The 24,768-nt window shown below is 49.1% G+C and overlaps 1 protein-coding gene across 1 annotated transcript; it reads left to right on the forward strand.

The window, feature by feature from the left end:
* The first annotated feature begins 12,964 nt into the window (after nucleotides 1–12,964).
* LOC3289776 (myelin transcription factor 1) lies at nucleotides 12,965–24,363 on the forward strand. The gene is made up of 9 exons (XM_061650939.1): nucleotides 12,965–13,563; nucleotides 13,903–14,541; nucleotides 17,969–18,980; nucleotides 19,620–19,912; nucleotides 19,989–20,223; nucleotides 20,284–20,493; nucleotides 20,576–20,638; nucleotides 20,817–21,124; nucleotides 21,367–24,363. The coding sequence occupies exons 3-9, from the start codon at nucleotides 18,247–18,249 to the stop codon at nucleotides 21,924–21,926; spliced, it is 2,403 nt and encodes an 800-aa protein (XP_061506923.1). The 5' UTR covers nucleotides 12,965–13,563; nucleotides 13,903–14,541; nucleotides 17,969–18,246; the 3' UTR covers nucleotides 21,927–24,363.
* The last annotated feature ends 405 nt before the right edge of the window (nucleotides 24,364–24,768 follow it).

A 24,768-nucleotide genomic window follows, 5' to 3' on the forward strand; every position in this document is an offset into this window, starting at 1 on the left:
ATAATGACGAGCTATACGAGATGTACGGCGACCTCACTGTCGTGCAGCGTATCAAGCTCGCCATGCTCCGGTGGGCTGGCCATGTTGTACGCATGGAAACGGACGACCCAGCCCGAAAAGTCTTTTTAGGCTGTCCACAAGGACAGAGGAGGCGTGGTAGGCCCAAATTGAGGTGGCATGATTGCGTGGAGGCGTCCGCCATTAAGGCCGGGATAACGGACTGGCAGACGAAGGTGCGAGACCGTGAGCGGTTTCGGACACTCCTGAGGCAGGCCAAGACCGCAAAGCGGTTGTAGCGCCGGATAAGTAAGTAAGTAATGAATCGATTGACTTACACTCAACGATTGATGCTTAAAAAAATAATTTGAATCAAAATTTAGCAACAACGACAGCAATATCAACCGAAATGAGGCATTAATAAGAAATATGGCTAAGGAGTACTATGTACATCTTCTCTTATACAATTTAGTGACGTACTGTGCCCAATTCTACTATTGCTTATTCTCTACGCAACCAATATGAAGCTTCTTTAAGACATACCATTTCTCTTATTTTCAATTTACTGCGTTGTTTCTTCTCTCATATGTCTACTAATTTGAGATATTAAGCTTAAGCATATGCTGAATCCTTGAGCAAATAGCGACTGCTTCTAGGCCATCGTTTTACACCGGTTTACCCATAAACCTCGAAGTTCAGCATCCACTATGCCAGATTTAGCGTAACTACTTAAAAAGTTGTTTTGCGTTGCGTAAGGAGATACCAACGATAGACTCTTTTCTCATTCGTTTGGCATCCTTTTGCCATCAAAACAGTCTGTTTAAATAGTGTCTTAATTTTAAAACCATTTCCAGCTTTGATTATCGTTTGCCCGGGACCCCACATTAGATCGTAGCAAAGGAAGGTGGGAAAGGGGAGGCTGGCGGAACAAAAAATAAAACACAACCACTCCCAAGCCCAATAATACCCTTTCTCGGTTGCGGGGTGTAAGTGTGTGTGTGTGTGTGTGTGTTGGGGTGTTTGTCCGACCCGGTCATGGGTGAGTGGTAAAGGACATGCAATAACATTCTTGTCGATCCCTCGATTCAAACCTTCACCTCCATCCCGTCTCTAACCGCCTGGAATTGAAACAACAAATCACATCAAAAGCACACCATTCCAAACACAGGATCAGATGGAGGTGGTGAGCGGCATCCCGTAGTTTCCCGTAGGTTTGGAGAGGTAAAAAACAAAACATCACCAACGAAACCAACAAAAAAAGCATCCAGACATTGTAAAGGGTTCTTCTGGCGGCCATACCTTCAGGTAGTTGGCCACCTTTGCCGACCTTCCCGGTGAAGATAAAAGGGCAGCCTCTGCTGCCTCTGTAGCGCTGGCAGCTCTAAATCTACAACAAATCAACGCATCGAAAAGGCATCCCTTCGTGTGGAGGGAGTAACATTTCATCGCTGTCCGCCCGCTCGTAAGTGTACCTCACCGGACTTTGAGCGAGGAGGAAGAAACATGGGATAAAACGTGTAAGCAATTTACTCTAATCATACGGTCATAGGATAGAATTGATAGTAAGTCTTGGCTTTCAACGGTCCTTTTCTTCAGCACTTTCCCCCGGAGGGCCTACAAACACGCACACAAAGACTGTCCGGAGCACACCAAGTGCTAGTGAGAACCCGCAGATGCGCTTATCCCACACGCACCGTCCGGAAAGTGATATTGTTTAACTTTGCTCTCCTTCGGTTGTACTTTGGGATCCTGTTTTTCTCCGGGGCGTCCCCTTGTACCACGTTAGTGCTAGTGAGATAGTTGTACGGGTGTGGTCAGACAAATTCTAGTGCAAGTGTTTCCGCTCGATGGCGAGCACACGTTGTTATGTTTGAAGTGGCCTCCGGGCCAGCTACCAGTGCCGTCCGGCAAAGATAGGGAGCATCTTCGTTGTGTTCGCTCGTCCAATCCTGACAAAGCATAGCTACGGATCGCTGTGTGCTACCCGTGAGTGGGTGATTGTTTCCGAGCCCGATAGTGAGGAGAGTTAGAGTGGTAAATTGCATCTTACAGGGTTTTGATTTTGTAATTCCCGCTCTCGGAGCGTTGAGCGCACCAGAATGAGGGATTTTCGGTAGTAACTAACTCACCAGACCTCATTCATCCTTATGTATGCGTCCCATGTTACCCTTTCGCAAGGATATAAAACCCACGCTCACTCACCTACCGTTGGAGATATCGGTGAGGGAAGGATTGCCTTTCTTTCGAGTGCCCCGCAATAAAAGCGCATCGTAAAAACCTAACCTCAACCTTCATCCTAAAGCGCTCTCGAATGTGATCCCTTGATTGCCGAATGATGCAATTGTAATCATCCTAATGAAATGGCCAGCAGTGGGACACACAAACAAACTGTTACTGCTCTGGTATTGCCTTTTTGTCTCTCCTTCTCTCCATGGAGCAGAGAAGCAGGCACTATTTGTTTGAGTCGCTTCTGCAGCTAAAGCAGTACAGCGAGCAATCGTGATAAAGTAGCCTAGAATTTATGCACCCTTTGCCCGCACGCTCACATGAACACATCACGTGTGGATGGATTTCATCAAATGTCACTTTGGAGAGGTTTTGAAATAGTTTATGACGGCCAAGCGGAGCTGGATCACAAGTGTTGATGGTTTCAATTAATGCTGTCAATAAAAGCCAGCACTACCCGTGCGTTCAGGCTGTCCGGTGTCACGCTGCTGACATTATTAGGGCGGGCTCGTAAAGTTAAAAAAAACATCGCTCCTTGAGTGCGGGGGTGTGTGCCCATTTTAAGGTTATATTGCAGTAGGTTTTATTAGCCAAAGGAGCACCACATCATACAGCCACAGTAGCGGACGAGAGCCCACTCCACCGATTCGATTATCTTCACCGTTCGCCGTTATGAGTACGGGAACCGCACAATAATCAGGATTACAGTGAGATTGCAACCAAATTGAACCACTTCAGATCGCAATGTTGCAGAGTGGAATTTAGAGATCTTTTTTTCCTTCTTCCTGCTGCTTCCTGTCCGGGCTGCCTCTCATTTGCCTTCACGTACCGCGTACTTTATGAGTCGCGTGGACTTAATATTGGAAACAATCTTTCCCGTGCCTTCCGACAGCGCACGGCCCAAGTGGCGCTCTTCGGGGGTTTGTTTTAAACGCCCAAAAATTACTTCCAGAATACCGTGCTCGACCACATCTGTTCTCATTTCACGGGCAGTGGGGCGGGCGAGTTGTAATCTTGCTGTAAAAACCGTGCGCTCTGCACTTGAAAATTTAAATTTATCGATTTTTCATTAAAGATTATGAAAATAAGATGCGTCCACGGTGCGGGCGCACACAAAACTTGCCTTCCTGCTAGCCCAGGAACGAAGCGAGCAAGCGAGAAGGAGAGTTGGCAGGGTCGCTACTCCGTCTTCAGCCGAGGTTTACGATGATGGTGTACGGGGGTTCGAAGTTGGCTGCTGCCGGCTCTGCGCGTGCCGCCTTTCCCAACATCCGCCTTGAACACCGGCAACGGCAAGCAAAAGGCTCTGCCCGTAAACTAGTGCGGCCCAAGGAATGGCGTAATGGAAGAAGCGGACGGCCGAAGAATATGAACACTCTCTACCCCCTGCTCCATTTACCCTGTCTTGCTCCCTTTTTCGCGCGTAAGCGTATTATAAAACCACCACTCGTAAACCACAACTGCGTCGTTTTTCCATCGGTCTTGCGGTATCGGCCAGAATTAGCGTCTTGCGTCTTAATGCGCCCTCCCGATGAACGGGCGAGAACGTAAAAGTACCAAGTGTTGTGCAAAGGAACGGGCGTACGGGCGTGCGTACACTCGTCTCTCCCTCATTTCGATCGAGCCGCCGGTTCTGTATCGCGCGCGACCAATTCTCGCCCGGCGTTTGCAGGAAAAGAAAATGGGAAGTCGACGGCAAACATAAACACACACACACAGACACGGACCGTACCACGAGAGAAGAAATTTGGCAGAAACGAGGCAAAACTTTGGAGCTCAAGTCAAAAGCCATCCTTTGGAGCAGTACCAGCGGACTTCTGTCCCGCCTTCTGTCCCCTTCGACCGATTTTTTCTCATCTCTTCTTCAGCTGGGGAAAACCTTTAACTCGCTAACCAGCTGTGCTGTTATGTGTGTGTGTGTGTGTGTGTGTGTGTGTGTGGGTTTTAGGGAAGGGGGGGGGGGGGGTGGGTGGGTATATCGCATCCTGCTGGCGGTAGCAAATGAATTAACACGAAAGGACCGAACAAGGCAGCCCGGAAAGTCACAGACTGTGCCCGCGATAATGAGAAAACGCGGAAAACAAGCTCGCCAACGCGTGGCTTGGTGCCGCGCTTGGTAGGGGTAGCATTTTCCGTGGACAGGAAAAGAATGCCGACGCAAACCTTGAGGGTTTGGGTGAAAACATGTCATAGATCGGAGGAATTATTCTGAACCGCTGTCGTCGTCGGCCTGTTGCCTGGTGTATAACTTCTCTCCTTCATCGGCCCTTGGCCGACGACAACTGCGTGCTGGGAGTCGCTAAAGTGCTGCAAAAGAACTGAAAGTCCTTGGTTGAGCTGTCCTCAGATACGATACAGCAAAAAAAAGCAGCTAGGCAGCAGTGGAGGTGATGTATTCTTTGTGTCGCGTTAAAGGATTACAGGCAGGTTTTGAAGTTTGAGGGGACTGGAGAAGATCAGCGGTTCACTGCACAGCAGGGTGGCCTGCAGGGTGCGAAGATATTTCAACTATTTTGAATAGACTAGGTAGGTTTTGTGGTGTCGAAAGATGAAGAAACATGTATGCAGCGCGGCTTGTTCTGCTTGTAAAGACTTCAGGAAATTTGAATGGCTTTCGCTGAGCTCCAGAAGACGGTCGAGACGGTTGTGGAGGATTGTGTACGTCTAGTAGCTTTAACAAGTAAGGTGTTGAAGTTTTTGGACGTCAAATGCTATGAAAAATTGTTCTGGAAATTAGTCAATTGAAGGAATCTAATTCTATTTCTAATATCCTAGCAGTAGAAAGTCATACTTCAAACGAGAAAAAAACTGAAAAGACATGCGAAACTTCTTAAAACCCAAACATCTGAGCGGCTCACTTTACCGCTCGGAACGGTTTCGGTAAAGATTTAACGTTTTAATTCACCACCGTGCACCCGAGACGAGATGTTCCCCTTGAACGAGCGCGTCACAATACTTTGCCACCCTGTTTGGTCATGGTCAAACGTATCCGGGCTTATTTCCTTTGCGCCTCGCAAGCAGAAGAAGTCGTTGGCCCAGTTTTTCGGCCGCATGAAGACGGCCGCTCTGCCGCTTGCGGCAGTGGCAACCAAAGGGCCGTTGGCAGCATCCGTCGAAAGAAAGCAAAAGGAGACGCCTGTCGCCTTAATTTTCAACTCCCTCCCTTTCCCAGGCGGTTCGGAGGAGTTTCGGAAAGTTTGAGAATAAATTAAAAATTAAAAACCCACCGGGGAGAAAGTGTGCGTGTGCTGTTCTTGAGAAGGCACACGCTATGTGTGTTCTGGTTTGCGTGTGTGTGAGTGTCAGAATCGGGTGCGGAAAAGATGAAGATGAAGGAAAAATGTACATTCTCAAATGCTCACACACACACACACACACACACACACACACACACACACACACACACACAGAGTGTCGCATGCTTGGGTAAAATCGGCCGAGCTGGAGAGTTCTAGTTTGGGGGCCGGTTGGCCTACTGCTACCTTGTCCGCGCGCGCGGTAGTCAGGTTTCCAAGGGCAACGGTAAAACTTTGAACGCGTCAGAAGCCAGCGTTGCCGACGTCGAGCTCTTATTGGGCCACGTTGGGAGTACGCTGATGGGGTGGAGGCAGCGGAACAAAACATAAAAATAAAAGGAGAAACCGGGGCCAGTAGGACAACTTTGGCGACCGGCACCACACGCTATGCGTTACGGTGATGGTCCTGGGGCAAAACTCTCGCAAGAGTTGCCGCCGTTTGCCTCCCAACTCCGCCGTAAATCTTGCACTCTACCGCTCCCTCTTTCGGTTTGGCCAACTTTGACCGGGGCCCGGGGAGTCTTCCCGAAGTGGGCGGCTGGCAGGATCCAACGCAGTTCGGGGCTCGGGGTGGGAAAAATCAATAGTTGATTGTTTTGTCGTTGAATAGTGCGGTTGCGGTTGCTTTAGCTCGCTTAAAGCTGATGAGACCGGTGATGCTTCAGCCCCGAAGCTTTTCACTTGTACCGCAGCGATCGAGAGTTGAACCCAGCTTCAAGCTGAAGTGTGCAGCATACCACAGTGTGCGTCTTATAATTAGTAGCATCTCATGCCAGACTTGAAGATATTCACCCTGGATTAATGTACTCTATTTCTCTCTCGTTCGGAATCGTCCAAAGAAACTCTTTGAAGTGTCTGCTGTATATCTCATTACCGCCAGAAAGACCCTCTTGTCTACAGGAACTACCACCGATAGTAGAAACATTCAGCAAAAAAAAAAACTCAACCAAAAGAAAGGGTCGCTTGGCAGGTCGGTGGCCAGAGTGGCAGGCCTGCTCGTCTTGCGTTTGTAATATCTGCGACCTACCCAGCGCACAGCATACAGGCACAGGGCAGCACGGTAGCAGCCAAAAGGTTAATATATTATGTAAATTTGATTTTCATTTCATCCTTTTAAATTTGACTTAAGCCTTTTTCGTTCAACCCTGGCTGGAAGCCGGAAACGACCCGGAATCGAAGCCAAAACCATTGCAACCTCTTGCCGCCGCATCGCGTCATGTACCGGATGTCCGGGGGGCTTGGCAGCCGTGCTAGGCTGTGTCGGATGCACGACATGGCGTCATCCAAAACTGCCGAAACCAACGTGTCGTGTGTCGTCGACCCACGTAAGAGCGAGAAAAAGGAGCGGTAGCGACAGACAAAGAGGCAAGCATCTGGGAATCTCGAGACTGCCTGTCGGATTATAGCACCCGCGGACCTTGGGATCGTCATCCCGAATGTGGTGTACGAGCAGCGAAGTATAAAAAAAAACAAGCGTCTACTCCGATGAAGCATACGGTAAGCCATGGTGCGGAAGGTGTACAGACACCGACCGACGACTCTTCGCACGGAGGGTTCGCGCAACGGTTCACCAGCAACAAGGGTGCTCTAATGGGAAGATATTTACATCTAATCTACATACATAATAACTGAAGCACCGTACAGTTGTCGGGAGACGCTGTCAACGAGCGAGGCTGCGCCCAGGAGCTGCTTCTTTTGGGTGGAGCGGGTGCTCTCTAGACGATGAAGAAGTGTTATTTTTAAGGATTTATCTATTGCAATTGCTAGGATGATTTTTAGAGAGATCGTATACATCGACCAGTGTCTGTAGTAGGTGAATAGTTTTGTATTATTATCTAGAGCATTACTGCGATACGGAAAACATATTGATACTGAAGGTGTCTTGGGGTACGAGCTAATGCCTGCCGCCATAGAATGGAAACATATTGGAGTTTACCGAATAATTTGCTTGACCTTTGCCTCGCTTAAATGGCACACAATTTTGAACTAAGGAGAAGACCAATGAAAAAAAGGGTTTCTTTATAAAGAACCTTTTTCTAACATACTGCATTATCGTTGCTATTTAATGCACCGTGTAGTATGTAATTTCCACAATCTCGTATTATCAGTCAACGCAAGGAACACAATGTAGGAAGGATAGTGCATACACTTCGGTGTATGCAGTATCGTAAAAGGCATTAAGAGACAAACAGATTCTCGATACCTTCTCCAACTAAGATGAAATGTATTTTTGCTTAAAAACGGTCCACTTTCCGTGCCACCAAGGCCCAAACATTAGCCAGATATGACGTTGCCGCTTCCGGAAAGCATCTTCATCAACATTTCATTGAACCGAGGGTGTACCCTTTTTCTTTCGCCCCGCACTCTTGGGCGCTGTGATCCTGCTGGACTGCTGCTAAGGGTACGCACTAGGCACTAGTCGATAGGTCATTAATGCAAAACCTCCGTCCCCATGATTCCAAGAGTATGACCTGCCTACGCTGATTAGACGCTCCGGCCGCATCCACATGCAAGGGGTTAAGCTAAGGGACCTAATTCCTTATTTATGCCACGCACTGGAGCCGCTCCCTCACGCCACTCACATCTTTTGCCAAAAGTATGATGATCCATCGGGCTAGAGGGTCGACCCGATAATGGGTCCTTGGCCAACTAATCCGGTATATTTGCGTCCGCTCCGAGGTGGGTGGTGCCGGTAGATGGAGAGAGTCGGTGCGAGGGTTAGTGTCCATTTCTCTACCCATCCTTTTGATCGCTTTATTAGACGTCTTCGGACAGGGCCTTGTGTCGATTGTATGTGAAGGCCACTCCACGTCACAAACCCATGCGGGTGAGCATCCGTGTGTGTATGTGTGTGTGTGTTTGAGAAGTCCTCACATCCCTCGCGCGCGCTCGCTTCCGTGGATAACGCAATCTCCGCTCGTATAAATTTCATTTGGCAGTTTATTGTGTGCTGGAAATTAAACCGAAATGATTCCACTAATTTATTCCACTGACGTTAAGTGCGGAAGTAAATCTCATTTTCGGCCTCCTTACTGTCGGGGGGTTTGCTGAAACCTGGCCCACAAAAGGGGGAAACCGTTGCGGGGTGAGGGTTGTTGATTCTCGGCAGTATCGTCGCCGGGTGCGCTTTTGGGTTTTTTTTCCCCGTTCGGTTCGTCCTCTTCCATCTGTTTGCTCTATCGGTTTCGGGGCAAAGCCCGGCACTCACCGCGGCGCCCCTTCCTCGGCTAATTCGGCTCCCAGGAAACCACCCGGACGCTCGTTAGTCCAGCTTCTTGGCCCGGTTTTACCACATTCCGGGTTATTAGCAGCCGAGCAGCCGTGTGTCTTGTAGGGCGTGAGGCAAGGGCTTAAAATAATCTTTTATCTCTCCAGCACTCCTCCCCTCTCCCCTTCCCGACGGTCGACGGATGAGGATTTTTCCGATGATGGGCGCTGTCATTCGTATTCGTCCGTCTGCCCTCGATCTTAATTTATGTTTCTCAATCCAGTCACGTCCTCATTAAAGATTCCTTCATGTAGCAGCGGCAGAAAACTCCTTCGCCGGGCCAGCGCGGCACGGAACTCATCCTGCCTACGTTATAAGCTTATCGCTCCCCGTTTTTCCGCGAACCATGCTCACTCAGTTGCACGTTTGTGGTGCACACGCTTCGGAAGGAAGTTGTTTTAATTTTTGCGTTTTTTTCCTCCCTTCCGCCCTTGGCACGGGGCCGGCTTTGTCTTGTTCGGTTTGCGTTTCTTTATTTTTTGGGTAACGACTGTCAGATTTCCTCACCGTCAACAGTTGGCAGGGGTTTACATTACAGTGGGTTGTTTTTCGCCCTGTTGTTACGTTGCATTTCCAATGATTCTTCTTCCGAAAAAAAGAAACATCAGCTACAATCAACGTTCTGTGATTTGATGGATGAAAACCACAAATTAAATTTCAACCAGTGATCCAACAGTCGATTGGAACTGATCAGCGTACGCTCGACGCAACGTACGGCGAGTTTGGGTGTTCGCTGTGTGTTGCAGCATGACCTAGAATACAACCTGCAACAGCATCTACCATTCAAGCTTGGGTTAAATCACCGCTTCTAAGAGCTTCTATCAACCTCAACTCTTCTCCCAGCCCAATGTTTGTGGTCGACAAGTTGTAAGTTACTAGCTTCGTGCGACCAAACCAGGGCAATCCCTCTCCGTTGGACATTCTTTCGAGACCCTAGTGGCTGTATCATTGTGGTACAGGTTGGTTGGAAGTGGAATTTGGGGCTTTGGCCTCCCGCATCAGCAGCAGTACACTAGCGCGAACATCTATGTTGTGGTTTTCTTTGATTTGGAAATCTTAAGTGTTGAGTGCGTGTGATGGAAAGAGCAAACACGAGGACTGTAACCACAAACCCTCACAGACAGGTTCGAGAATTGAGCTTGGTTTACATAGCAATAGGGTCACTTTTGGATAGGATGCAGATGGTTCGTTATCTGGCAACTAAGGTTTGTTTAAATAAAAATGCTATATTGTTTGTTTTGTGAAATCCTGGTCACGGCACCACATAATATCTAGCTTATCTCTAAACAAATATCATTGTATTCTGTTCATTGCACCAAAAATAGTTTTATTACACTTCCTATCAGCAAAATGTAATGCCTTTATCGGGTTTTGAAGGACATTTTCAAATTGCAGAATTATGGGTTGGCCCACCTCGACAATGTTACATTTCCTCTGTTGAGAGGTCGTCACCAAATCGTATCTAGTCGTACCACATCAAGTTGAAGTTCTCAGAAAGAAAAAGGAACAAAAATGTATGAAGCCCTGGTTAGGGCACTGCACAAGAGAAATATTATTTTTACGCAACGCTTGAGTGTGTGTAACAGTGCCATACATACACAGGAACTAAACTATTAAATAACACTTCGCAGGAGTTTCTATCGTAAAGGCTTGTGCGGTTGAGGATATCAATTTCTTGTTAGTGTTCTCAAACTATTCTCACTACATTTCACCTTCGAGAGTGTAAGGATAGCGCATGGTAACGTCTTCAAAACTTCGGTCTTTTTTTTTGTTTCTTTTCATCATTTTCACGTCAAAAAATGACACGTCGGGGAAATGGATGATATAGGTAGTCCCGACCCACCGCCCTCACTACAGATCGACCGCAGATGTTAATCAGGTTGAAAGGGACCAAAAAATGGGAATTTGTTGGCAGCAGATTTGGTTTAGAACAAACAATGCACACACACACACTTACAAATAAGCACGAAAAGAAGGTAAAAAAGGTAACAACTTTCCCAGCCGCACACGTCGTGTGAATATTCCTCTGGCTCCACAAGGGGTGGAGTGGGGCAAAGCGGTCGGAAAAGATGTTTTGTGGTATCGATTAAATATTCAGCATCAAAGCCGGCATCTTCTGGTATCCATGAGGCAAGCGAGAAGGACTGACAAGTGACCGCATAAGGACACGCTCGGGAATTTGAATTTTGCCCGGTAAAAGAACAGCAGGTGTTTCGATGCGAAAAGGGAAGGGGAGCCATGCTCCGTTTTTCTTCTTGTTGGTCTTTTTTACTGTCTCACGATTTAATATAGGTGTTTTTTTACCCTGTGCTGCCTCCGCCCGGTTGTTGATTCTACCTTAATTCATTCACCAAAGTGGTTGTTTTGCGGTTTTGGCGTCCCGTGCAGCCCGTGAGGAGTGCACGTTCGTGTTTGTTTTAACTTTACCGTGTGTGTATGTGTGTGTGTGTGTTGGTTTGGAGCGGGAACTCAACAACTGCGCCGCGGGGTCAACGCCAGTGCTGTCAGTGCTGGAGTTCAATTCCTGTCGGTTCTGTTTGCGGGGAGGAATGTGGAGCGTAAAGTGTCGCAATTTGATGAATAATTGATTGTATCGTTGTTCTCTGCGCCACCCACCGTGCTGACTCACACACACACACCCGTTCGAGCGCGCTCCGGAAGGTTGCGGATTATTCATTAAACAGTGTAGTGGATTTTTCCAGGTTCGTAGTGCTGTAAAAGGTTTACTTAATTTTGTTAAGATAGGAAACGAAACACTCACAAATAAACAGGTTCGTCGCTTGACGCACTTTAGGAGTGGAGGGCAGTTTTTATCGTGCGAGGCGTGTGCAATCGATGCGACGGAGTGGAAAAGAAATTTTCCAACGCTTCAACATGTCTCTACACAACTCTACACATTATGGAACGATGCCAACGTAGATTGGAACACTCTTTCGGGGCCTCGCCACTGCTCTTTTTGCCTGCCTGCTCGAGTCCAGACATTCTAGGGGCACGTTTCACTGGCCACGTCACAGCTCTAGCATAAGGAGATGATATTTTCAAAGTATGATAAAAAGTGAAAATACGTAGCTAAGAAAATCGATCGAACAGAAAATCCTGGGCGAAAGAACGAATGGGGGAAAAATGCATTGCCTTAAAAAAAGCTTGCCCAGCGGCGAGCTAACACCGTCAGGATCCCATTAGCTCGGACACCTTCGGAAATAGCTGAAGCAAAAGACAAAACGTAAAAATAAACAGCGACTTCGCTTCGTGCCGGTCGTGTGCATCGTAAGCAACCATATGCAATTTTCCCAGTTTTGGCGGTGAGAAAATGTGCCCATCGCACATAGAGTGGCGGGGTCGAGCGAGATAGCGATTGAAGACACACCGCAAGAGCCCGAACCCGAGCGCACCGGATTGGACGGGCCTGGGATGCGTTTTTGTACATGCTCGTGTGTGGGAGCTTTTTTGCTATTGCTTCCTGCTGGCCCTGCAGCAAGTGCTGCAACTGCACCGGCGCTAACACAAACTGCCCGCTCGTGGATGGCAGTGCGGGGTCGTGCACACGGTCGACGACATCTCATTCCCGTGCCACTCTGCAGCACTTCCTTTCCACACTCCCTGCGGGAAGATAGTTGCAGCTTGCGTTGCATTCGCTCAACGCCCGAAGATGCACGCGCGTACCGTCCCTTGGCGTCCAAACGAGGCGGACCCAACGTTGGAGTTCGGGTTCGGTGCGCAGCAAGCAGTGGGGAAGCCTCCAAAAAAGAACCCGAACAACCACCCCCTTCGCTCCACCCTCCTGTTTCCACTCCAAATTGGTCAGCGCTGTCTTCGGCTACTCGGATGGGCACTCTGCAGCACCGTAGCACATCGCCGCAAGGATGTGCTTGGTTGCACAAGGGCGGCGCAAGCGCATCCTTCGCCGTGCTACGAAATTTCCTTCGCCTTCCCGCGATGGGATGTGTTGTCGTGCCGATTCGCTCCTTCTTCCAGCCAGCTGCAGCGTAACGACACAATCGCTCTCTCGCTCACGGTAGCAGTGGTTCGGTGCAACAACGAGCCGAGCTCGAAATCGTAACCCGAAAGGACGAAACACGCGAGCGCTGTTTTCGGGAAAAAACAGGGGCCCGAATCTTCCCCCGGTTGCCGCATCCGGTTCTCCACCCCCGGGAGGTGTTCCGGAGGAAGCCGAGCCGAGTCCCCGACCGTACCGGGGGCCCTGTGCTACGGTCGGCCAGCCCAAAGCAGCAAGCCCGCGTCAGTATGCTGCTAGTACGGTGAAGGTAAAGATGAGCATTGCTTGTGTGTTTCGTCATTGGTTTGGAAGTTGCTTACTGTATACTGCTGCTACTGCTGCTGCTGCTGGTGCATTAGCTGGTTAAAGGGTGTACACGTTTAAGCGTTTTTTGTTGTTGTGGAGGAAAGTGAGCTTCGCCGAGTGTGTGCGTGTGTTTGGTTTTTGATTAGAAGAAGCGCGTTGACATGGATTGATGATTATTGATGTACACAAGATGATGGTGCAGTGATCTGGGGCTGTATGGACAGAACGGAGGACGGATTAATCTCTACCTACCAATCAAACGGTCCTGCTAGGACCTGGACGTCTGTGACTGTGTGTGAGGGTGTGTGCTTGCTCGTGTGCACTGTGCACAGCTGCCAGTGAGCTGGTGTACCGAAAGAACTCACTGCTCGGTTAAATGTACGATGGAGTAGCGACGTGCAAGACAGTGTAGTCGTCGAACAGGTTGCGAATCTAGTGTGTGAGCTTGATCATCAAGTTGAGCGCCCGAACAGGTATGTATAGCTATTCCTGTGTTATGTGTCTATGTTTGCAAAGAGTGTGAGGTCTGGAATGTAGTTAGACCCCATAGTTAATGTACAGCGTGAAGTTCTAAAGTCTTTTCAAGTCTTGTACATACTCCATTAATTGTTAGGACCTTCTCCGAAAGAATAAGAAATAATTTTATTTGTGATACCATCAACATGCTAGACCGTAAAAACTATTTTTAGGCAAGACTCACTTAGTCGAGGATGTGGGATGGTCAAACCATTGAGTTATGATTCTTTATACCATATCTGACATCCCACTCTAATTCGTCATTTATTTTTTACCAAACCTCCTTCCGCACGTAGTTGCAATTCGTGTGGCTTCACAAAAAAACCCTTCCTACAGCTGCTCATTCTTCTATCAACCATCATCGAGAAGCTGTCGATGGCGCAAACCGTCATGTCCGAACCGGCAGCTCGGCGGTGACCTTCGCCACCGTGTGGTGAGAACGTTTCTGGCGCGCCTGAAGCTTAAGTCAGGCTCGTGAGCCTGAAGCAGATCGTTTTGCGATCGTTCGCACCTGCCAAAACCTGGTTCTCTGTACTGCTGCTTGACCTGACCAAGGCAAGGTGTGATAAAATCAGTGTGCCCCCATCCCTCCCTCCCCTTCCCCGGCAGTGTCAGTACGTACGCGTGATTCTCGCTCGGTGCGTAAAGTGCGTCCAGTGTTTTACGGTACGATACGTTGTGTGCGGCTTGCTCCAGCAACAGTGTGCCCCTCCGGCGGATGTGTGACGGTGTGTATGTGTGTGCGTGAGTTTACATGTAAAGCGGCGTAAAGCGCTCACGCAGCTGGACCTCGCCCGGCACCGAATTCAATCAACTAAACTGTATCGACTGCCCATCTCTGGGGAGGTGGCAGTCGAGCGATACTCGGCAAGCGATGGTGACATGGAACGGGGCCGACAGCGATGGAATGCACAGCTTTCGACCGCTTTCGATCGGTACGTAGCACTCTACAACCTCTACCACTTTCCGAAGTTTTGTGTTTGAAGTCCCTATCCCGTCTTTTCGAAAGGGCAACGTGATGTCTTCTACCATGAGTTAGATAAGTTAGCTAGAACCGAAACAGAATCGGAAAGCAAGATGAGTAATGCTTGGGGCAAGATGTCCGTTCAGCTTTGCCTAACGGTTCCGTCGAAGTCTTCCAAAAAACCGTCCGCCATCTTGCGTTGCGTAATGTTCAGGGCGCTCTTCCAGAACTGTATACGTAAGCGTGCACCTTTCGCCACCCGCTGATGGTTGATGATTTTTCTTTTATTTTTCTGCAACCTCAAGCAGGTGCCGAAGATGCGGGGTGTGTTTGCATGTGTGTGAGTGTGCAGTGTTGACAGCAATCGGCGAGCGAGACCCAACAAAAGCAACAACAAAAACACGCGAAAAAGTTCCCTGTCGGCACGCACGCCGTTTGGCTGTCTTGCACGGAAATTGCTCATTTTGGTCATTGCGAAGGCTCGATTAATAGTTCGATACCCCGCCAGCGAAGGCAAAACGGCCCCTCAGCGGCCCCTCTCTCGGTGCCAGATTTGGCCCTGGGTTTGTTGTGACGCGCGCGTTGAAAGACGAGGGCCGTGTCGTGCAAAGAAATTTTGTAAGAAATTAGAGAATTTTCCAATCGAACCAAGATTTGTGTTTCTACCTATGTGTGTGTGTGTGTGTGTGAGTGTGGGTAATGGCTGGCGGTTGTTGGCAGGCGATCGGGCAGCAATCAAGATCCATATCCGTTTCGGTTGACGGTGAACGGTGTGCATGGGTGGAGGGCGCATGGTAATCACCGCGCTGATTGCTACTGCTAATGGTACAACACGCGCACCGGTGTCGTGACGGGGTTCCCTGTATCCCTGCTGCCCTGAGGACCCATCGCTACCTATTGCCAACCTTTTATTGCTCTTTCCACCATCGTCCGCGTCGTTGCCAAAGGTCCGGACAGACATGTTACAGGCTCGTGACATTTCCTTGACGATTGCATGATCCGACCGTGGCTTACAGGGGGGCGCGGCGGGACTGGATGTGACGTAGCTCCGTTTCGCAAAATGCTATTATTCCCCAAAACCGTTCGTTGAATCCAGAAGTGTCACGGACGAAACTGGTTCTTCGGGGGTTTTGCCTTGCTGCGGTGCGGCCTATATGGACGACCGTGTCGCTCCCAGACACAGACACACATAGAGAAGTTGACTGGCTGTAGACAAAGTAGCTCGGCAGGGGGAGGAACAAAAACATTGGAGACTAAACGCAGTGCCCTAACACTACCAAAACCAGAAAAGGAATTCGACAATGTTCTAACAAACGGCACGCTATAATTGAGGTTGCCTTTTTGGAGCGCACCTTGAAGGTTACGCCAGCAGTGTTTTGCAAACGGGACTTGTTTTGGTTGGAGCCGGAGCGAGCTACACTACATGAACGCTGTTGCTGTAACATCTGGTACATCGCCATTTCGGCTGGTTTACCACCACCAGCCAGCATTGGTAATAATGGCTTTGTTAAAGCTCCGCAAAATTGTAATCAGCAAGATGATAAAGTCAATCTGAGCCAGGTTGAGTGAGGTAGAGCTTTCTTAAAGTATTTAACAAGCGTATCTAACACGTTATCTCGCTCTCGTACCTTTTGTTTCCAGCCTTGCCGCTGTTGAACAAAAACCATCACCAACGCTTTCTTTATTCGCTTCCAATATCTTTGTCCCATACGCCCGCCCGTAGAACCTACTGGAATTCAGAAGGGAACTGGCACAAACACATATCGCACTAGCACTAGGAGCGTCCTAAAGGGGACGAATAATATTCTTCAGGCAGGCGGGTCGGCCCACTACGCCATCCCCAGATAGTCTCATCCCGCTGCTTCGCATTCTATCTAAATCCATTATCTAATTTAAATCTCACCGGAAGCATACAGTACGAGCCGTGCCAACATGCTGGACCTGCTGTAAAAAGATAATGAGCTCAAAAATAAAGCCGAACGATTTCGAGCATCGCTCGACGGTTACTACTATCTCGTTTGCCTACTCTCCACCCATCCGCATCTTCTGCCACGAAACGAGCAGTCCCAGTCCGCCGTGTGCACGCTAACGCTATGCGAGTGCGAGAATCCTTTCCGAGACGCTACTTTGCCGAAAAGATAATCCCGCTTCTTCATCGGTACGATTTGACGTCGATCGATGCAGTTGGCACTGGTTCCGCAGCAGTTGGAGTTGGAGAAAGGCGAGAGGGTTATGAAAATATCCACTCGTAGGATATTTCAGTCGCTTCCCTTCCGGGTTGGCATGGTAAACATGGACCATTGGGAAGCTGTGGTACCACGTCCCACAGCAAAAGGGGACACAGGGCTACCCCACGGTAAGAAGACGGACATTTCGGCCTTGATTTCGGAGGAAAGATTCGCCTGCACGAGGGTGCAGGTACTTGAAATTATTTTAATACTCTGCTACATTCCCCCAGTTGGGCTGGGGCGGTGCCCAGGCAAGGCAGGTGCTGTCGGATTTGATAGAGATTTATACATCGAAGCGAATGCACTCACTCTACTCCAATTGGGTTGAAATGGGGAGATGGTGCTGCCCATTCTCGAGGCGGGTTGAGGGCTAATGTGAAGTGTAGTTGGCTCGTTATGAGTGCCCGCTAGATGATAATAATGATCATATTTATCTCTGCGACACAAAATAAAATCATCCACCCAAGTCTGGTGCAGGAAAAACTCTTTTACTGTTGTTTTTTTTTAATCTTTGGTTTTTGCCTACTAGGACAATGCGCTGTTCAGAACGATTTGATGGCAAAGAGGTTGGCTTTCAAGGTGGTGTCTTCCGTGGACGACATTGCTATGCCGAATGTTTTCTTTAGCGACGCAAATCAGACACCGGAGATGTTAGAGTGAAGGCATTAAAACTGAAGTAGCTCGTCTGAAATAGATTTGGTGTGGCACGAGAGATAAGCTTGGAGAATGAAGTGATTCATTCCAGTGCAGGAAATTAGGCACTCTTGGTGTAACATAATGATCTACCTCGTATAAAGTGTTGTGTTATAACAAGTGAAGTGCTAAAGCACTAGCATGGTTGCATAGTTTTTTGAGCTGCTGTAGTGAAGGACTTTATGCTTATGAGTTGCTTAAACAATCATATATAAATATTTTAGTTCTTGGAATTTTCAATAGTTTATGGCATAGATACTGTGTGCGGTAATTTTCTCAATGAAGCGGGAATTTTCTCAATCCCTTTATTTTCTAAGTGCCAAATTCTCGCTGTAATAACATAATGTTTTTTTTTCGTTTCATTTATTAAATATGTATTTTTTGAAAAGACTTTCACAGTTCACAATTGTTACATTGTTCTTTCTTTTTATTTATCCACAATCCGTGACACTCATCTCGTAAATTCATGAATGCTAGGTCGCAACTGAATCAAAGCAGCGCTGCAGAACGAGTGCAATATTTTTCGCTAGTATACTTCATGGTGCCTCATCTGACAAGTAGCAAGTTAAGCAACAGGGTAACGGATCCCTCGCGGTACCACTTTACCTAGGGCTGGTTCGAGCCGCCGGACCCAAAACCTTACACGGACACCAAAGCTCCATCGCAGATCTAGCCTCCGGGCAGTGTCACTTACTTGCATTACTTGAAGCATATCGGATAACAAGAGCGCAATAACAGCCCAGTGTTTGCTCAAAATGATCGACAACGGGTACTCGTACGTGACGCGCGACAACCTACGCTACACCGAGCTGAACGATGGCCGCTCGTACGCCCAGATGGGTACGCTCTCCTCCCCGCCGTCAATGGCCAACCGGGGCATGCCCGAGTACGACAGCTCGGTCGTCCATCTCGCCAACCATCGGCCGTACGATCCGGCCCCCCAGACCGCGTTCGAGCGGTACGACACGGCGTACGCGCCGCAGCGTACCGCGCTCTATCCGGCTGCTGCGTACGGCTACACGCAGCCAACCATCATCGACGACGAGCAGAAGTACCTGGGCGCGGACAGCAATTCTCACCCGGCGGAGGTGCAGCAGCCCCAGGCGCACCCGCACCATCATCATCTCGGGCTGGGTGGTCCGGCAACGGTACCGGACGCCCGCACGCACCACTCGATGATGAAGGTCGAGATGGACGACAGTGCGAGCGGCCCGATCTATCCTCGCCCGATCTACCATTACGATCCATCCACGTGCGGTGCGATGCCGCCCGGCTTTTCCGCGATCAATCTGAGCGTGAAGGAGTCAAGCCCGCCGCTTCCGCCGTCGTACAAGACCGGACCCGGATCGCCCTCACCGAACGGGCGGCGAGCGGGCGACGAGAGGGGGAGCAAGATATCCTCTAGCAGCCCGGAGCCGCAGGTCAGCCCGTCCGACGGCCGACGGAACAGCAGTCCCCAGGCATCGCTAGACCTGAGCTCCAACAATAGGTAGGTGCAAAGGTTCATATATATGAGTCGGGGTTTTTAAAAATTCATTGTATTAAGAGATGAGCAAGGCAATGCAGTTTAGACATCAGATACATGCACTGTAGCGATAAATGTAATTACAGTTTAAATCCGTTTATGTGTTGGTGCCTCAAACGATTCTTCAATATACAGACTTCAATTTACACAATTACAGCTTCATTACAATTTCAAATGTACTTGTAGGTTTAGATTGCAATGTACAATGTACGATTTTGCTCTGCTTACGGATCTATACCTCTTATACAGGGCTTTACAAGTCAGAATCGAATGTCAACAACACAATTTTAGTGGCTCAAGACTCTGTTTAGGTGTCAAAAGTTGTTGTTTCACCGCAACCGCATCGTTGCGGTGAAACAACAACTTTGGATAGCTAAGCTGAATCTTGAGCAACTGAAAATGTTTTGCTGACATTCGATTCTGACTTGTTAAACCCTGTAAAACAGCTTAGCATTGTCTCATGCATCTCAACATCTCGTAGAAGTTATTAAGCGAGATATTGAACTATTACACATGCAAGTTCAATTTCTCCGTAACATCTTGTATCTTGTAGCTCCCTAAGTAATTTTGTTTCCTCTCGTTTACTACCCACCCACGACTCAGTGGCGGGACGAGTCCACAGTTTCCGAACCGTCAGAGTGCGAACATCAACACCAACAACGGCAACACCAGCACCAGTGCGAACACGAGCAACACCAACAGTAACGCTGTGTATACGAGCGAGGTAAGCGAAAGCCGCCCGGCGGAGGTGAACACCAACGAGTACACAAACACGCCGGAGCGTCCACTCGGGATGGGCTTTGCTAGGCCGCAGCCACCTTCCGCCTCCTACAGCAGAGAGTCCACGCCGGACAGTGGGGGCTCCTACTACGCCGACAGCTACCGCGACCAGAGTGGTAAGTGAAGTGGTAGCTACACCGTTTGCTTGAACCGTTGCACTAAGCGCGCTTTCGCTTGAATCGCCGCTTGCAGGCTACAGTCCGCACACGAGCTACGGCATGGTGGTGCAGCCGGACTATTCGAACGGGTATCCCGGCTACGCACCGAACGCTTACCAGTACAGTGGACCGTACGCGAGCTCGCTTGGTACCACCGTCTATCCGCCGACTGTACCGACGAGCTATCCGGCCAGTTCGAGCTCGAGCTTCGTGACGCCGCCGACCCTCGGGCAGCACATAGCGCCGCACGATAATCTCCTCAAGGCTGGGTAGGTACTTCCAAAAAGCGTCGCAAGATTGCGACGGTGAGGGCATACTAAGCAAAGCAGTTCTTTCCTGTGCAGTCTGACCGGCTACCAGCGTCTCGAGCGACCCCAGTTTCCGTCACAGTCCCAGGAGCTGAAGTGTCCGACGCCCGGATGCGACGGGTCGGGCCACGCGACCGGCAACTACTCGTCCCATCGCAGTCTGTCCGGATGTCCGAGAGCGTCCAAGCCGAAAAGCAAGCCGCGCGACGGACAGGAATCGGAACCTTTACGGTAAGTGCCGACGGTGTGTGCGCTGACGATCGTTATTACACACATTCTTTCTCGCTGTATCTGTCTTCCGATCTTAATGCAGATGTCCCATCCCTGGATGCGATGGTTCCGGTCACTCCACGGGCAAGTTCCTCTCACATCGCAGGTACGTGATGAGCTGCCCTGCCATTTCGACTGTACGGAAGTTCTTTGGCGAACTTCCGTGTGGGTCTGTCCATTGTGTCCGCCACTCTTCTTCATACTCTCTCTCTCTCTCTCTTTTTCTCTTTCTCTCTCTTTCTCTTTCTCTCTCTCTCTCTCTCTCGCTCTTTCTCTCTACGCAGTGCATCTGGTTGTCCGATTGCATTCCGCAACAAGATGCACATCCTGGAGAACGGTGGCACGATCGAGCAGGCGAAGGCCGCCATGGCGCAGGCCGCCGCCGGCAAGTTCGAGCCCTTCACCTGCCCGACGCCAGGCTGCGACGGCAACGGGCACGTGGACGGTACGTTCAGTACACACCGCACGGTCGCGAGCTGCCCGACGGCCCAGGGACCGGGCCAGGCGCCGGCCAGCAAGAAGCCACGGTACGGTGACGCCGACGCGGGCGTGCTCGGCGGTCTCGGCCCGGTCGCGTCCAAGTCCTTCAACGGTAAGCTAATCGAGGATTGACCAAGCCTAGAGTACTGCTTAGACTAAACATCCTGTACCTCCCGATCTCTGTCCGTGTGTTTCCTCTGTGTGTGCGTGTCTGTGTGCGTGTTTCCGCTCCGGGACTCCGTGCGTGTGTGTGTGCTTGCGTGTGTGCGCCTGGTGTACCGTGCCGCTCTCTTCAACCTTCACACCCACCCCGACGGCCGGCTGTCATCGGTGTGTCACCTGCCGACCTAGCAGACCTAGCGACCGGCTACAGCCAGAGCGTCAAGGGCAGCCTGATGTCCGGGCCCGGTCCGCTGCTGGTTGGGCCGCCGGCTCCCCCGCCCGGCTCCCAGATTCTTTCGTCTGGCGGTGGTCCACCGGGCTCCACGTCCGGGCTGCTTGCCGGTCTCGCACATCCCGTGCCCGGCCTGCACGGTCACACCGTCCCGGGTGTAATCGGTGGCCCCGGATCCAATCACTGCGGACCGGGTGCGGCCCCCGGCGACGGGCAACACACTGCGCACGATCGGGCGGCGGGCGGCGGCGGTGTTGCGATCGCACCCAACCCGACCACCGCTTCGACCGACGGTCTGACATCCGACCTGAGCGGCGTACCACCGGACAGTGGGGCGGGCGTCCCGACCGAGGACATCCTGGCGCTGGACGAGGAGATCACCGAGCTTAAGCGGGAGAATGCGCGGGTCGAGCTGCAGATGCTGCGGCTCAAGTCGAACATTAACGCGATGGAGTCGCAGCTCAACAACAACAATCACGAGCCGAAGCTGCTCGAGATAGGGACGCGCGGGATCACATGAAATTTCCTTACGTGTTAGGACGTTCGCGGTACGCCTGTCGTCGGTGCGGTGAAGAAAGTGTGGTAACAGCGAGAGAGACATAGAAAGAGAGAGAGAGAGTGAGAGAGAGAAGGAGAGTAGGAGAGAATGAGAACTGTTGAGTCAGTGCGTGAATCAAACGAGTGCGTGAGTGAGTTAGTGAAGGCGCAAAGGCGGAACCACACCAGGAGCGATCCTAACGCGACTACTCCGGAGTGCAAACTGCGGAATGAAAACTGCTAGCGAGGCAAGATTGAAATTTACAACAACAACAAAAAAAAAAACCAAACGCGTGAGTGAGACACAGTGACGAAAGGTGTGCGTGTTGAAGGAAAAAATAAAGTAACCAGTGATCGGCCATCGAACCGAGCGCAATACACAGTGTGTGTGTGTATGTGTGTGTCGTTAGAGAGTTATCTGTACAGAGGAAACCGGTCACCGACCGAACGAGAAGCGTTATCAGAGACACACACTCGCAATCACAAAAACACACACACAACAATGGCAGATGAGTGTAACATCTCGCTACCTGGAAGTATACTGCGGCGTACAGGGACGATACGAACAAAACACACACACACACAAGCATGCGAAACTATTGGCCGAACAGAAACGAACAAACAAACACTAACCCTTACATTGTATACTAGAACGTTTTGGAAGTAAGTATTGAACATATTGAAGCGGCCGAATGGTGGGAGATGGCGAAAGCCAGCAAAAAAAACACAATACAAAAAAAATCTCCCTATTTGGTAAACAAAGTGTTTTTGTGCTAGTATTGTAATCCGTCGTGTTAGTCGTAAAATGTAGGGAGTTCGAGGGCAGGTACCGCCAGTTCGAGACACCGGGGAACGGTGTCGGGCGTGTGTGCGTGAGTGTCGATTTATAAAACAAAACTACTCTTAGCAAGTCATTTCCCCCAATTCCACCCCTCCCAGTACGAACAACCAACCGCCACACACCCTCACACACAGCGGACACAGGATCGAGTTGTACAGGGCACGGAGTAGATTGTCTGCGCGGGTGTGAGGGTGTGCGTTGGGAGCGAAAGAGTTGCAGTTGTAATATAGTGGCGCCTTCCACCTTTTCGTTAGCAATTGTTGACGCGTGTACTACCCGTAGTTGACAGCTAGTGCGCTCGTGCGTTTGCTTCGCGGATGTCGCGGAAGCCTTACTAGAACGAGGCCGATGGCTGTGTTTGGGTTTTGTAGCCGATTTTTTAATTTTGTGTTCATCCCTTATCCCCCTTACGCCTCTCTTTCTTTACTCTTTATATACCATTAAATGTGGTTAAAAACGGGCATGTGCAAATGCAAAAACAGGCAAGAAGAAGAAGAAGAAGAAGAAGAAGAAGTAGCAGAAGAAGAAACAAGTCGGAATCTTAGAGGAAACTATTATGTAAGGTCAACAAAAACACTGTAGGGCACTGTGACATGGAACGCTAAGGTCCGAGTACGAGAAGCGAAAAACGCAGTGGAAAATTATACTCTATGAAGGTAAAAAAAGAAAGAAAAAAACAACAACAACAAAACAAACAAACTAGCAACGGAAGCGTATGGGAGAGTTTTACCTAGTCAAATGTGCTGTATGACTTATATTTTAAATATTATTGTGTATCGTAATTGATTGACTTATTGCAATACAATAAAATGTAACACTACTGCAAGCAAAATGGTGCCGATTGAGCTAATCATCCATTATTTAACGAAGTAGAAAAAGATCGTCCGTCTGTTGCTGGAAGGCATAGTATTTCTCAACCAGAGGAACCGAAAAAGAGACAGAAAGAAGGAGATAAACAGAACAATAAGCAGGAAAAGTAATTACACAAAAAAGCGAACTTGCTAAGCTGTCACAAGTTTGAAAGCGATACACAGCACTGATTCTTCTTAGTTACAGTGTGTGTGTGCGTGTGTTTGCGTAAAGGTGTGTGGAAATGTGTGCAAAAAAGGCGCTCCCCCACCCAACAGGATAAAAAAGTAAACGTGAACATACAATAAATGCTGAAGTGACATGTTAGAAAAATTGTATAAACACAGCGAGAAGAAAGAAGACAACAAACAAACAAACTTAAATAGTATACAACACAAAGCAAGAGTCAAACATCTTAAGCAAACAGCCAGAGCACACTGTAACAAAAAAAAAATGAAAGGAAGAAAAAGAAAAAGCTAAAAACATCACAACAACAAAAAGACGAACACACTTTTGGAGTAAGAGAAGAAGAAAAATGTAATACGAAAATTATAAATGGCAAATCAGAAACTAACACATGCAAAGAAGCTAAAAAAAAGAAAACAAACATAAAACCACACACACACACACATACAGACATTCACACAAACAAACGCAACCAAACCAACACTACTGTATGTAACCGGTTATGAATTTTAATAAAAAGTAAAATAACATATTTGTGATATTAGATCGTTCTGTTTTCCACACACGGCCGTGACGTTCCCTTACCAATATTCGAAACAAGCTACCCCTCTAGCCGAGCAGCGGGTAAGTATGTGCGTGCTGCTGACATCCTGACAGGTGTGCATATGTGTGCGTGGGTTTGCGTGAGTCATACATGCACGTGTGTTAGATCGATGACGGCCGGGCCCGTATAGCGTTGAGTTTTGGTGCGTTTCAACCCAATTTTGTCATCCTGCTGCAAATGAAGATCTTAAACTGTCGGCTGTATTTCTGAGCATTCACCCATGGGCATGAAAAGCAATAATGCATGCCTGTCACTTTACTGACCTCTGACTAATTTAGGAGTGCATTGTTTTACGCTGCCTTTTACTCTTGCCATTCTTGGAGAAGTAGGAGTGAAAAAAAAGTA

Source organism: Anopheles gambiae, chromosome X, assembly GCF_943734735.2.
Source record: "Anopheles gambiae chromosome X, idAnoGambNW_F1_1, whole genome shotgun sequence".
Lineage (NCBI taxonomy): Eukaryota > Metazoa > Arthropoda > Insecta > Diptera > Culicidae > Anopheles > Anopheles gambiae.